General features: G+C 35.1%; 1 protein-coding gene across 3 annotated transcripts in view; it reads right to left on the reverse strand.

Moving 5' to 3' along the window:
* MCTP2 (multiple C2 and transmembrane domain containing 2) overlaps positions 1-14,777 on the reverse strand; it is a 239,285-nt gene that overhangs the window by 32,960 nt on the left and 191,548 nt on the right. For all 3 annotated transcript variants that reach the window (XM_032842343.1, XM_032842341.1, XM_032842344.1), the window contains 2 exons: positions 4,412-4,534; positions 1,752-1,793 (listed from right to left, as the gene is read on the reverse strand). In XM_032842343.1, coding sequence (XP_032698234.1) covers positions 1,752-1,793; positions 4,412-4,534 — 165 coding nt within the window. The remainder of the gene's footprint in view (positions 1-1,751; positions 1,794-4,411; positions 4,535-14,777) is intronic.

A 14,777-nucleotide genomic window follows, 5' to 3' on the forward strand; every position in this document is an offset into this window, starting at 1 on the left:
CCAGTCTCCCTAAACAGTAGAAGGGTTGTGGTAAACACAAGGAGGTATACGTAGAAGTCAAAATTTCATTTTAGATTTATTCCTCTGGATAATCTGAAAGACCAACAAAACTGAGGAAGCAAACAAACATGGCCATGCTGTGGCCATTAAAGGCCCTATGAGAACACTGTAATAGAAGTATATCACGAACAGCACTGTCCTGAGGGAAATATGGAATGTCCTAACGCCCTGTCTATAACAGGGTTGGCGCACCTGCTGTGGGGACTGCAACGCTTGGATAAACACAAGAGCTCCAAGGCTCTTCCATGTAGATGCTATGGGTCCAACTCAGTCATTCTTACCCAGGAAGGTTTAGCCCATTTGGGTCTCCTTCCAGATGCCCAGAGCCCCAGACAGTCCTTGAGGCACCTCAGTAGAAGGTTGGCTTATGACAACCACTGGTCTAGAATCCATGGCCTGAATTTGTTGCTTGCCAGTTCACACCACTTTTTCACTCATTTCCTTCTTGTTGGAAGCTCTACTTTATCAGATGGGCCAAAGACACATGGTCACAATGCTCTCTAAAGGACAGATGACGCCCTCTTCTATGGGGGGCTCATTTTAACAGACATAGCCAAACAGAAGAAAATTTTCCTCACTTCCTAGCCTTGGTAAATAACATTTAGCATGCGGCCTCGTAAAGGTTTAAAATAATTTCTTTTAATACGTGTGGTTCTTTTGGTAAAACATCCTATCACCAGGCAGGCTAGCTTGGCTGTGACAATTTTTCATGCTCAAGGAGTTATACTACTCAGAAGCACCTCCCATCGATTCATCAAGAAGAAAGCTGCATCTGTGTGACCTTATTCTGAAAAGAGTCAATTCCATTTTTTTAAAATATTATGCTTTATTTTATTATTTTGCTATTAATGATCATTTTAGCACAACAAATAAGATTCCCTTTGTCATCTACCCAATTTGCTTCAAATGGGCAAAACCATCTGGCTCACCCAATTAACTTTAGGGCTCTTTGTGTCATGGAGCCAATGATTTTTAATTCATTGCCATTTTCTGGGCCTTTTATATTGGATACTTAACTCTTAAGATCTCCCTCCCCTTTCACCTTTTCCCCTCCTGCCAGCCTCCTCCACACAACCATCACAAACCCCATCCACCCACAGGTTCTAGGGGGTTGGAAGTCCATTAAGCTGGTAGCATCTCATTTGGCATTTCCACTTTTTTCATTTTATTCCAGAAGGTTTGTCTGAAAGCGTAATGACAACAAAAGCAGCAGATTTGAGAGACTCTCCCAAGAGAAGAAAAAGGACAGATGTCCACAGACATATAGCTGAAAACATTGCCAGCAACAGCTGGGAAACTGACAGGCTCTGAAATGGGTGACCACCCCACAGAGCGCAGCCGGGAACCTGAAGGAACAGCAATTTTACTTGATTTACTTTTGACTTCCTAGACTACCTTTTGTCTACCTCTCACACACCGAGGGGCAGGCTCTTACGATCTTCACTTAAATCCAATGACAGGCCTCCTCTAGGTACGCTTTTTATATTTCGGTAATTCCTTATATTTTTACCCCCCTTTTATCCTCACTTTATAAGATCTCTTAAAAAGGATATCCTTTATAAATTACAAATATATTACTATGCCGACAGTTCATAGTACTGAAAACAAACAAACGGCAGTTTGATTCAACCAGAAATGTGCGATCTGCTGACCACGTTAAACACGCCCTTTCACGAGTGTCCCTGACTCACCTTGTCCTCTTCATCCTCCTCTTCCTCCAAGTCTGTGCTCTCCTGAAAGGAAAAACCATGGTTTGTTCATATAACATCCCTTGAAATTACTAAGTGCAAATTAAACCCATATACACTTTTTACGTTTTTTTTTTTTTTTTTCTACGTAACTGAAGCACTCGTGGTTTTTAAATCCATTATATAACCTCTCAAAAAATAATGCTCTTAAAGTTCAGGGACACTGTGGCAAGACTATAAACACTATGCATAATCTACATAAAACTTAACTATAAATAAAGCGATCAGGCGAGTGGCCTTTGAAGGCACCCAGCTTTAAAAATGCATCGCCGGGCTGTACGTTCTGTAAACAGTTTGTTCTTATTCTGACAAATGAGCCAACTGATATGTTAAGGCTGAGAACACCGCACTGGGTTTGTGCTGGGCTCATTGTTATAATGACTGCTGTTTTCCTTTGGGGCCATTACTGAAACATTAGACAGTAGGAAATGCATTAGTCTGAATATAATCAATCTCAAGAATAAGTTACAGGTTTCTGTGCATGATTACTGTTTTCCTTGGGACTCTAGGAGAGGGAGTGGGGGCAGGTAAGGGAAGCCAACTCGGGCTCTCATGGCCACTAACAGGCACCTGGCTTTAGTCTGGGGACCAAAGCACCAGGTGCTGTGAATAGACTTGTTCAGATCATTGTAGAAATCTTGACTGTTTACCAGGTAACTTTTAATTGTATCAGTGCAATATTTAAAAGCCAACACAGTCCAGGCGGGCCAGGAGCTCAGAGAGAACGCTGGGTATTCAAAAACCAAAGTCCGTTTACAGCCTGAACACTTATTTTCCACTCAACCATGTTGCAAAGGTCAGGCATGCTGTTTAGAGGTCACTTTTCTAGTAGTCAACAGAATTGTCAGTACCATGTTCTTAAAGAAAGAGTAACTCTGAAGTATGCAGAGAGTACTCTACCATACTCCCTAAAACCACTTAGCAGTTACCCAGCAATTTCTCCAAGACCGCTGCTCCATTACCTCCCAGAATTCCCATGAGCTGTAGCCAGCTCTGTGTGGGACCCTCGACGAATGCTGGAGAACTCACCTAGGCACCATGGACAGCACACGTTTCATGAAAGCAAATGGGTAAAAACACACATAATAAAAACACGCCATGGGAGGAAGAACACTGTAATTTGGAGTTAGAAGCCCAACTTGGGACAAAGTCTTCAGCTTGGGACACTGTTCAAGGACATCCTGCTGTGTGACCTTGGGTAAATCACCTTGTCCCTCTAGGCCTTACGTTCCTCAAGCATAAAATAGACATAGTAATACCTGCCTCCTTCATGGTTGTGTTATCAAGATTAAAATAGGTAATCCATGTGAAAGTGTTCTGTAAATTGAAAAGATTTTACACACACACATTTATAATCCTATGCACATAAGTATTCTTACATACCCACACATATCTACCTGCCTACATATGCATACACATCATATATATGATAGCTGGAAAACTAAAATCTGATCAAAAATTGTAAAAATGTTAGTTGACAGCATTTTTTATTAAAGATGTTTCTCTGTGAAAACTTCTCTCATCCCTATTCTCATTCCCATATCTGTGTGCAATTACTCCTTAAACAAATCCTATACTTTAAAGCTATTTATTTATTAGTTGGTTCTAGCATCATTAGGTCCCTCATTATTGAAATACGTCCATGTTTCCCTCATCAAAACAATCCAATATCAAACAGAATAGAATTTGGAATTTGACTGAGGTTTTTCCTCCCTGCCAAAAAATCTCATTTTCTCTACCTCCTTTCTACCCCCCAAATGATACCAGAATATCCCTTCAATTTCCATTATTTCATAGATTTTTTTAAAATAATAGCATTATAAGGAAAAATGGGTGAAGATCATCAAGATCATCAACCACCATCAAGTCGCAAAATCCTAGACTTCAGTTTTATAAATTCATTTCTTGAATCTGGAATTCCAAAATAATGCCCTAAAGCAAGTCTACAAATACTAGTTCTTATCCACCCAGACCAGGAAAAGATCCTCTGGGCTGTAATAAGTAAATAGGGGAATCTGAGTCAGGAAGTATGATAAGTAGATGATAGGGGATGTCTTGCTGTTGCTTCCTTCAAGATCATGGGAAGCTTGAGATATTCAGGACCTGGGCACCCAAAAATGGAGCTTCCCATGCCTGCCCACTCTCTGATTTCCCTAGGAGTTGGCCAGCCTCTGAAGGCTTCAGGCTAGGATGTGTGGGTGGAGAGGCGTAAGGCAGTCTTCCAGATGCTTTCCGTGCCCTGAAGGAGCTCAGTGAGATGCCAAAGGCTTTTTCCAGTGGATGAGAATGCTATTCATAGGAGCCTTGCAGATAACTAAATGGACAAATGATGAAATATGCTGCCACTTTGGTAAAAATGACCAAGCACCAGAGGGCTCTCCTCATGCTAAGAATGTAGGCCAAGTCTCAGAAGCATAACACAGAAGGACAACTCCAGGTTATACCCAATAAAAGATCACCGCTATCACATAAATGTATGTCCAATGTTGCTCTCCTCAAGTCTCAAACCAAGTGGATTTGGGTCACGATTCGGTGGCAGTTGGTTGTTACTACCACCTTTTTTCCTCTGGTCAAATGTCACGGTTACTAGAACCTCCGCTCACCTGGCTGTCCTGGATGCTGCCAACCTTCCCTTTTGTGGGTGTGATGAAATTGTAGATGAACAGTAGCAGTAACACCAGGGGGATCATGTACAGTTCAAAATTCCAGACAGTGACTAAAAATACCTGATTGGAAGATAAGATAAAATCATTGCTTGAAAAATCAGTATGGGAATAAACTTAAAATCCTTCTCATGGACTTAAGGAAATTAAATCCAGGACACTCTCTCTATAGTAGCTTTTAGGAACAGTTACAGACAGGCTAACACACACACACACACACATAAACACACACACACACACACACACAATGAACAGTTTTAGAATCAGCCGTAGAATGAGGAAGATCTAGAAATGAGTAGGCCAGTCACATTCTGAAATAGACAATATTGTAGCCTCATACCTAGAAATTCCATTACCCCATCAACTATTCAGTTTTTTGCTCTGAGATTTACGAGAATTTAGGAAAGTAGTATGGAAAAATCCAAGGTCTCCAAGTCAGGCCACAGACCAAATTTTGCCAACAGTATGGTTTATTGGAGCTGTAGACTGTTAATTACTTTTAAATTGGCTGCTAATGTTTAAAAATCCAAACAGTTCAGATAAAAACTTCACATGGCCAAAGTCTCTTTAAAAATCTTAAAATTTTCCAATTTTGAGGCTGGATGGTCACAAGGAAATTATGGGCTACAAGTGCTTACATCAGACCAGGTATGTGCTTTACCAGCCCAATTGCTGTCAGCCTCCAGATTTGTGACCCTCCCAACAAAAAGACAACCAAGAGCTTGGATTTGAATCCAAGTATCTATGTGACAGTGGTCATGGGAGACATAAATGCAAATAAGACACAGCCCTACCTCCAAGGAATAAGCAAATTAGGACAAATAAGAAAACAACCCATGATAATTACAATATGAGGCAAGACTGAAATCACGGGGAAATGATTTCAAAACTTGAGTTTCACTTTCTTTTCCAATCCACAAGTGGTCCAGAGGATGAAATAAGATAATCTGTGGTTATCAGCTATTAGTGCTTATAAGGGCTTGAAAAGAGTCACTCTTACATCAACGTAGAAGAGGCAAATTACTGCATCTTAAATATTGATTCTTCTTTTCTCGAAGCAATATTACCTATTACTAAAAACATTTTATACAATGTTAAAGTTTTATTTTGTAGGTATTAAATGTATTTCCTGCTTATTTTTGGTTTGCTATTCTAAATGCAATAATTTCTTCTCCCATTCTACATTTCAAGCAGATAAATAAAAGCTAATAATTGTACATATTAATTTTTTAAATTAGTAACTTCATAGAATTTTCTTCAAATAGGCTTTTATTTCACTTTTGGGGAGTTTCTAAGAATACAGTCACACAATCTACAAATAAAGAATTTTTCCTGTTTCCTCTTGTCTAATATCTATAACTTACTTTCTAATAGGTATACTTACTTTCATTACTATTAACTACACAATTTTAAATCAAACTGTTGAAAGTGATATTGTCTAATTCTTGAATTTTATAAAAATGCTTCTATTTTTATAATTAAGCATGGTATTGATTTTTGTTTGAGCTACATAAATTATTTTGTATTAAGAATATGTAAATAAACCTTTTTTTAAATTAAAAAATTCACATAGAAGCATTCATTTTATTATTATTATTTTTAAAATATTTACTAATCCTTTTTATAAAAATATTTGAAAAAGAAAAATATTTTTAATAATACCATATCAATTTTTTTTTTTTTAAGATTTTATTTATTTATTTATTTGTCAGAGAGAGAGAGCGCGAGTGAGCGCATGGGAGAACACAAGCAGGCAGAGGCAGAGAAAGAAGCAGGCTCCCCACTGAGCAAGGAGCCCGATGCGGGACTCGATCCCAGGACCCTGGGATCATGACCTGAGCCGAAGGCAGCGGCTTAACCAACAGAGCCACCCAGGCGTCCCTACCATATCAATTTTAACAAGGATTTATTTAATTCATATTATTTTTTAATTCAGGAATGGAGGAGGGCTAATGATTAATTGTTCTTTCACTATCTTCTGAAATAAGGAGGGTTTTTTCTTCTTACATTTTAGAACCTCAACATGGTATACTGTATTTATGATTTCCAAATATTGAAGTGAATCTGTATTTCTGGAAGAAAAGTCCCCTTTAGTGGGCTGTAATGGTCCTACATTGTACTTTGAATTTTATTTGCTAACACTGGAAGATGTTTTACATTGATACCCATGTGCTGTCATTTCCTTTTTATTTTTAGGTTCTAGTATCAGGATTATTTTAGCATCATTACTTCGGTACACTCCATTCTTTCTTTCTCTATACCAAGGATAATTTTTTCATGTCATATTACTAAATGTACCAAGAATGAAAAAAATATACATAGACTAATTTAACAAATACCCATGCACCTGCATGCATGAAGACTTGTAAATGTGTTGTCAGTTTTCTTTCCAATTTATGTATTAGTCTTTTTTAAAAAATAAAACATTTCAGATAATTGGTATTCATTGTCACTTCTTCACCTACTACCCTCAACTGACTCTTCCCATTCCCAGAAGCCACCATGTCTGAAAGTGGAGGTGAATCTTTGCCATCTGAGGACCTCTATGGTTTATTTTAGAAACAACATAAAGAGCATCAAATGTTCCCATCACTCTGAAATTTTTTTATTCAATATTATTTCCATAGCTCTGTTGATGGTATAGGCATAAATCAAGTATATTCATTTTTAGGGGTATCTGAGTGGTTCAGTCAGTTAAGCATCTAATTTGAGCTCAGATTATCATCCTCAGGTGCTGGGATCAAAACCCATATATCCCTCTCCTTCTTCCCCCACACGTGTTCTCTCTCTCTAATCAATAGATCTTCTTTAAAAAGTATATTCATTTTAACTGATACATGATACCCCATTCAAATTAATGTTCAGCAATTTATCCATTATCCTCTCATCATTAAAAACTTAAGATGAAACTTTTTATACTTTTTAATGTAGTCAAACATACTCACCTTCAACCTTAAAATTCATGCTCTTCATGTTCAATGTTCCACTTAAGGAATCACATTCTACTCTGAGATGATAAAGTTATTTCATTGTGTTTTCTCCAAAAAGATAATTGTATGTGTGTGTTCCTTATTTTTTGTCTAAAGTGGTTTTTTGGCTTATAGTCAGAAAAAAGCATCCAATTTGGATGCTTCTGGATAGCCAACTTATACAACTAGACTGTGGTATCAATCCCTATTTTTGTTCACTATTTCCATTGACACTTCTGCTACATACCAAATTCCCACATGGGTGTGTTGATTGTTTAAGGACACTCCAATCCTGTCCATTGATACATATTCTATTTTACCAAGACCACATCTTGAACTGTAGTTTAATAACCAGATGATAGGAGTGAGCAAGTTTGTATTATTTTACCTTCAAAATTATCTCTGGTAGTTCTTTGTTCTTACCCTTCTACATGTATTTTAAAACCAATTTGTAATGTTCCATAAAATTCTTGGTGAAATTTTCACTGGGATAGCCTTGGATGTATATATCAATTTGGAGAGAACTGACATCTTGGTACTGGCTTTCCAAATCATAAAGATTATTTGTTTCTCCATATATTCAGGACATTTCTGTATCTTAAAATATTTTATTACTTTTATCATGCTGATGAAAAACATGTGATCATTTTGTGTATGTTTTATTATTATTTTTCTGTGTAGCTTAAGAGTTTTGATACTATTATAAATGAGGGCATTTTACATTTATATACTTTAATTGGTTACTTCTGGGCACAGGAACATAGATTTCTATATGTTGTTCACATTATTTTGGTCCCCTCTTATCAGCTGTAGGGGATTTCAAATATATCCTTTTGGAGATCTGATGTGGAAAATCACATAAACTGTAAATCATGACAACATCTTTGTTGTTGGTGGTGGTTTTTTTGCCATCCAATCTAGGTGTTACTTACATTTTCTTTTAGTGCTAAATATCTAAATTTTTTTTAAGTATAGATTTTTTAAAATGATTTTTGAATCAATTCATATTATTATGTTGCTGATTTCCTCCAGGCTATTCATCTGGTATGCTTTATCAGTTTTATTTACTGATTTATAATTTATATTTTCTTTTACTTTTCAAGGTTTCTCTTACTTTTATGTCTTGTTTTTCTTTGATATGATCAACAGAGTGAAGCAGAGAAAATGGTACATTGATTCTTCTACTAGATAAAGCTAGAGAATTTCCTAATTTTTACCTATTTCTTTCTTTATTTTTAAAGTTCTTTTAGGACTAGAAGTTTTAACTGATTTTAACTGTGTTCTAAATGGTTACTATTCCTTAATGTCTATCTACTGGATAAGTGAAATTTTATTGTTTTTTTACATTGCTAAATATAACTTCAAGTGAAGAGGCTGATACAAAACTATTGGGAAAAATTAGGAAATAGCATATTTTTAATTTTTTTCCTCATCATAAAGCTATTTATAAAATGTCTTTAACAAAATTACTTGTATAACAACTAATATTAGAAGGCTGTTGTGCTAGATAAATACCTCATTTGCCATAACATTTGCATCTATCAAGTATAGTTAAGTAATATAAGAAAGTGTTTTATAACAGAAATTGAGCAGCATTTAAATATCACATTTAAAGGACTCATAACTTTCAGAGTGAGTCACTAGTGCACTCAGAAATATTTTTAAGGGGTGACTGGCTGGCTTTGTGGATAGAGCATGTGACTTTCTCTCAGAGTTGTAAGTTCAAGCCCCACATTGGTTGTGGGGCTTACTTAAAAAAAATTTTTTTGAATCAATCTATAACTCCTACCTCTGTAATGAACAATTAATTTCCTAACAAACACCTTCTAGCAAAATAATAATAATATTAATAATACTAATACCTGAAAACAAATTTTAACAAAAGACCAGTGATAATTGGTAGACTCTGATAGTTGGTAGAGAGACCTGAGATTCTGATCCATGAACTTTGCATGGAAGTTCAAAGCTTAAAGAAGAAATCAGATCTGCACGGGGTCACTGTAACATTTTCGCATTTTTCCTTCAAGAGCAGCTGCTATCACAATGATAATACCAGTTGGTTAAAACTCAAAAGAAAAGTTTGCCATCTTTCTGAATGGATGAAACTGGCAAAGAAATTGGGGACAATCAGAGCCATGGTATAGAGGAACACTGGAAGGAGACTGTTGTCTCCTTCCAAAGGAAAACCCCAAATTCTGTATGTGAACTTTGCTGCAGTCTCTGCCATAGATGTGGGGGCAGATTCAGAGCAGTCTTAACTGGGATCAGAGCTGCCACCCACAGGAGGTGTGACAGAATTTGCAGTTTGAGTTTAATGAAGTTAAGTATCTTCTTAAAAAATAAGGTCAACCTATGTGAAAGAACGTTGGAGAATCTAGGGTCTCTGCTGCATAACATTCCTAATATCTAAGGCACAATTAAAAATCACGTGACATACAAAAGGTCAGGAAAATGTAATCAATTTTCAAGGCAGAGGCAATCAACAGATGCCAACTTCAAGGTGAATTATGGTTTTATTCTTCCAAGTTTTATTTAAATTCCTATTAGTTAGCATACCATATTAGTTTCAGGTGTAGAATTTAGTGATTCAAACTTCTATACAACACCAGGTTCTCATCTCAAGAAATACCCTCCTTAATCCCCATCACCTATTTAACCCATTCCCACACCCAACCCCTGCCCACCTCCCCTCTGGTAACCATCAGTTTGTTCTTTAGAGTTAAGAGTCTGTTTCTTGGTTTTCTTCTTTTTCCCCCTCCCCATGTTCATTTGTTCTATTTCTTAAATTCCACATATGAGTGAAATCATGTGGTATTTGTCTTTCTATGACTTATTTTGCTTAGTATAATACTCTCTAGCCCCAACCACATCATTGCAAATGTCAAGATTTCATTCTTTTTGATGGCTGAATGATATTCCATTATATATACATATATATATATACATACACACACACACACACACACACACACACACCCCATCATACACACACACACACACACACATATATGTGTACATATGTATGTATGTAATTCTTGTCTTATAATTTCATCTTATAATTCACCCTTCAACAATAGTCAAATTATGGAAGGAGCTCAAATGTCTATGTCTATCAGCTGTACAAGAACTTTAAACCACATATTAAAAATATGTTCAATGAGATAAAGGAAAATAAACTAATATAATAAATGAAAACTGGTAAAGATGATGAAAATACAAAAAAATAATAAAAGTGAAAATTGCCCATCTAAAAAATATGATATCTAAAACTTTCAAAAAATTCAGTGGATATGCTCAGGAGCAGAATTAAGAAGAAAAAGTCAGTGAACATAAAGATAGATCAAAGGAAATCTTATCTGGGGCACCTAGGTGTCTCAGTTGGTTAAGCATCGGACTCTCAATTTTGGCTCAGGTCATGATGTCAGGGTCCTGGGATCAAGCTCCATGTCAGGCTCTGCACTCAGTGTAGAGTCTGCTTGTCTTTCTCCTTCTGCTCCTCCTCCACTCTCTTTCTCTCTCTAATAAATAAATAAATAAAATCTTAAAAAAAAAAAACAAACAATGAAATCCTATCTGAAAGCGAAAAATGTTTGGAAAAAATTTAATAGACTGTCTGTGGTCCATGGGATAATTTCAGAAGTTCTAAAATAGATTTTTGGAATCTCAGAGAAAGGAAGAAGTTCAAAATTATGTAAAGAACTAATGGCTGAACACTTTTTAGAGAAACCTAAGCAGAATACATTTAAGAAAACTAGGCTTAGGCATCTATATTGTCATCACACACACTATATTGTAATCACACAAACATCACACTACAATTTTTGTGAACATAACTATTTGAATGGACATGAATATCACATTAGAAACCATGGAGGCAAGGAGACACTGCAACATTTTAAAGTGTTAAAATGAACAACAGTAAGAGAAACAAAAACTGTAAACCCAGAATTCTATACCCAGGGAAAATATCCTTTATGAATGAATGTGAAGTAAAGATTTAGATAAAAGAAAATGAAAAGAATTCTTTACCAGTATAACTACATATCAATAAATGCTAAAGGAGTTCTTCAGAATGAAGGGAAACTCAAACTTCAGGAAGAAACAGAGAGCATCAGATGGTGGATACATAGGACAATATTAAAGACTATTTTTTAATTTTATTTTCTTTAGGATCCATACAGTTGTTTAAAGCTATGCTTATAGCATCATCTTGGTAGGATATATAATGTACTTATGTATATGTGATATACATGAAAACTAAAATATAAAGGAGGTAGGGATGAGTGGATAAATGGACTTAGATGAATTGCATTATTTCTACGTTTTAGATGAAGTGATTCAATAATACCTCTAAATTGACTATCAAAAATTAAGGGAGATTACACATTCACACATGCACTTTAATCCCTAGAACCATCACTGAAAGAATACTCCAGTGAGTTAAAATAGAATATTAAAAGGCACAAAAGAGAAACAGGAATAAGGAGCATAGTAGACAAGTGGAAAATAATAAAATGGTTATCTAAGTCCAACAATATCAATAGTTACATTAAATGTTAATGGAATAAATACTATAAGAATAAAAAGCAGAGATGAGAATAAAAACTGCATAGTAACCTTCTAAAAGTAGGGAAAAGGTAAGGATGTCTGGTCTTACTACCTCTATTCAGCATTAGACTAAATATTCTAACCATTGCAATAAAGTAAAAGAAATGAAATAAAAAGCTCAAATAAGAAAGAAAACAACAAAACTATCTCTATAGATGACATGATTTTTAACACAGAAAATTCTAAAGAATCTACAAAGCAATCCTAGAAATAATTAAATCCAGCAAAGTCACAGAGTATAAAGTTATTTCTTAAAGTAAATTCCATATTTATATGCTAGTTTCAAAAATAACCTCTGGATTATGACATTTTAAGATTTCCATTTATGGTATCATCAAAACCCATAAAATATATAGGAATAAAATTCATAAAATACAAGAGGATCTCTTCACTGGAAATTATAAGATTACATTATAAAATAAGTAAGTGGATAGATATACCATTCATTCATGGGTTGGAAGACTCAATATTGTTTACATGGCAGTTGTCTATAAACTGATCTGTAGAAGCAAGCAATCTTAATTTTGTAGAAATTGACAAGCTGATTCTAAATATTATCTGGAAATGCAAGTGACAGGATCATTAAAGCAATTTTAACAATAAAGCTTACACTGCCTAATTTCATAATTTATAAATATATAGTAATGAAGACAGTGTGATGCTAGCAAAAAGATAGGCATAGTGATCATAGGAACAGAAAACAGGTCCAGAAACAGATCCACATACATGCAGTTAATTAAGAAAGTTGTCAAGATAACTGTATAGGAGAAACAAGAGTCTTTTCAACAAATGGTGCTGGAACAACTGGATACATGTATGAGGGAAAAAAGAAAATCATTAATCCTTACCACCTACAATATATAGGAAATAACTCTAAATGGATTATAATATTTTAATATAAATGTTCAAATTTTAAAACTTCTAAGAAAACATATGAGGAAAAACCTTTGCCATCTTGGGTGACATTTCTTAAGATACAAAAATAAGATACAAAAAATAATTATTTACAAAGAATAATGTAAATAAAAGAAAAAGTGGAGTTTATTGGCAGCAATCTTCATTTGCTCTTTGAAAGACACAGCTAAGAAAGGGGAAAAGTCACAAAATGAGGAACAATATTATCTACACATACACTGAAAGACAAGTTGTACCCAGAATATATAAGGAATTCTTACAAGAATTAACAAGAAGATAATCCAATGAAAATGAGCCAAAGATTTGGCCAGGCCCTTCACACATACAGAAATTTATGTGAATACATAAAAGTACATAAAAAATATGGAACATGATTATCCTTCAAGTAAATGCAAAAAAGGCCCCTGGGAAATAGCAATGCATGCTTACTAGAAAGACTACAATCAAAAACCCTGACAAGAGAGAAAGTATTGACAGTTTGTGGAACAATAAGATTTCTCAAACACTCCAGGTAAAAATACAAAATGACACAACTGATTTGGAAAACCACCTGGAAATTTCTCAAAAACTTGAGCATACGTTTACTATAATCCACAGCCTTTCTACTCTGAAGTGAAGAAATTTAACATAAATAATGTATGTCCCACAAAGACTTGTTCACAAATGTTCAGAGCATAGCAGCTTTATTCCAAGTAACAGCAAAACAGGCAAGAGCCCAAATGTCCAGCAACAAGTGAACATAATATATCCATTCAATGGAACATTGCTCAGAATTGAAACATCTACAAAACATCAGAACCAGTACAGGAAGCTCTATTTCTCTGATTCTTACTCTATCTTGTGGATTTCCTTCCGACATTCCATGACCCAGATGCAAAGGTGACCCAGTCTGTATCTTCTCCCAAAATGTAACTTTAAGAAATTGCCTTAAATCTTTAGCTACAGATATTTCTTCATTTTTTGCCTCAAAACGTATCAAAATTTTTATAAAAATAGGTTCAAAAATAAATACATGACAAATCTCAGATAAGGAAAAAGTGATTCATAAAGAGACTTCATGTTTTTCTAGGGAAAATGCTAAAGATAGAAATATGTGTGAGAGAGTCCGTGGTACCAAGGGAGCTGTGATTGACGAAATTATCCAGCACTGCCATAGACATTTGTGCAAATCTTCTAGATATTGTTTAATTAGATATGACAGGAGAAAGATGTTACCTTACATCACAAAAAGTTTTAAAGAACAAATCAGGCTATGTTTTCCTCAGGTTTCATTATGAAGTCTTTTGTAAATAAGTAATCAAGCAATCCAACGGCTGAATTACCTTCTACACATCCAAGAGGATGCCTCGCTTGCAAATATTTAACTTGGGATACCAAGTACAATGGCACTACTATTTTCCTAAATACTCTGGGATAGCCTCATTTGAAATTATATTAAGATTCTGTCCTGTCCCTTGAGAGTAGATTTAAGACTAGAAAACAGCCAGATTACATGAAGCCAAGTCTCTGAATAACTCCTAAAAACACTACCTTTGTTGAGACAAACAAAACAAACATACAAATTATGATCACACATTGCCCATGAAAATAATGTTAAAAGAAATTGAAAAATGGAATCAAGATCCTCATTTCAATATAAAAGTTTTGATAAGGTTGCTCTTTTTGTTTGTTCTCATAAATCACTAGACTTACCACTCAGATTAGGCTCATGTTAATATGATTACTGTTTACAAAATATCACCTTGACCCAATATTGGTCAGATTAACTAGGTAGTCTTAAATTGCTATTCTACTGTGTAGAATGACATAGGATG

This window comes from Lontra canadensis, unplaced genomic scaffold (assembly GCF_010015895.1).
Source record: "Lontra canadensis isolate GAN:19392208 unplaced genomic scaffold, GSC_riverotter_1.0 scaffold128, whole genome shotgun sequence".
NCBI classification, from domain to species: domain Eukaryota; kingdom Metazoa; phylum Chordata; class Mammalia; order Carnivora; family Mustelidae; genus Lontra; species Lontra canadensis.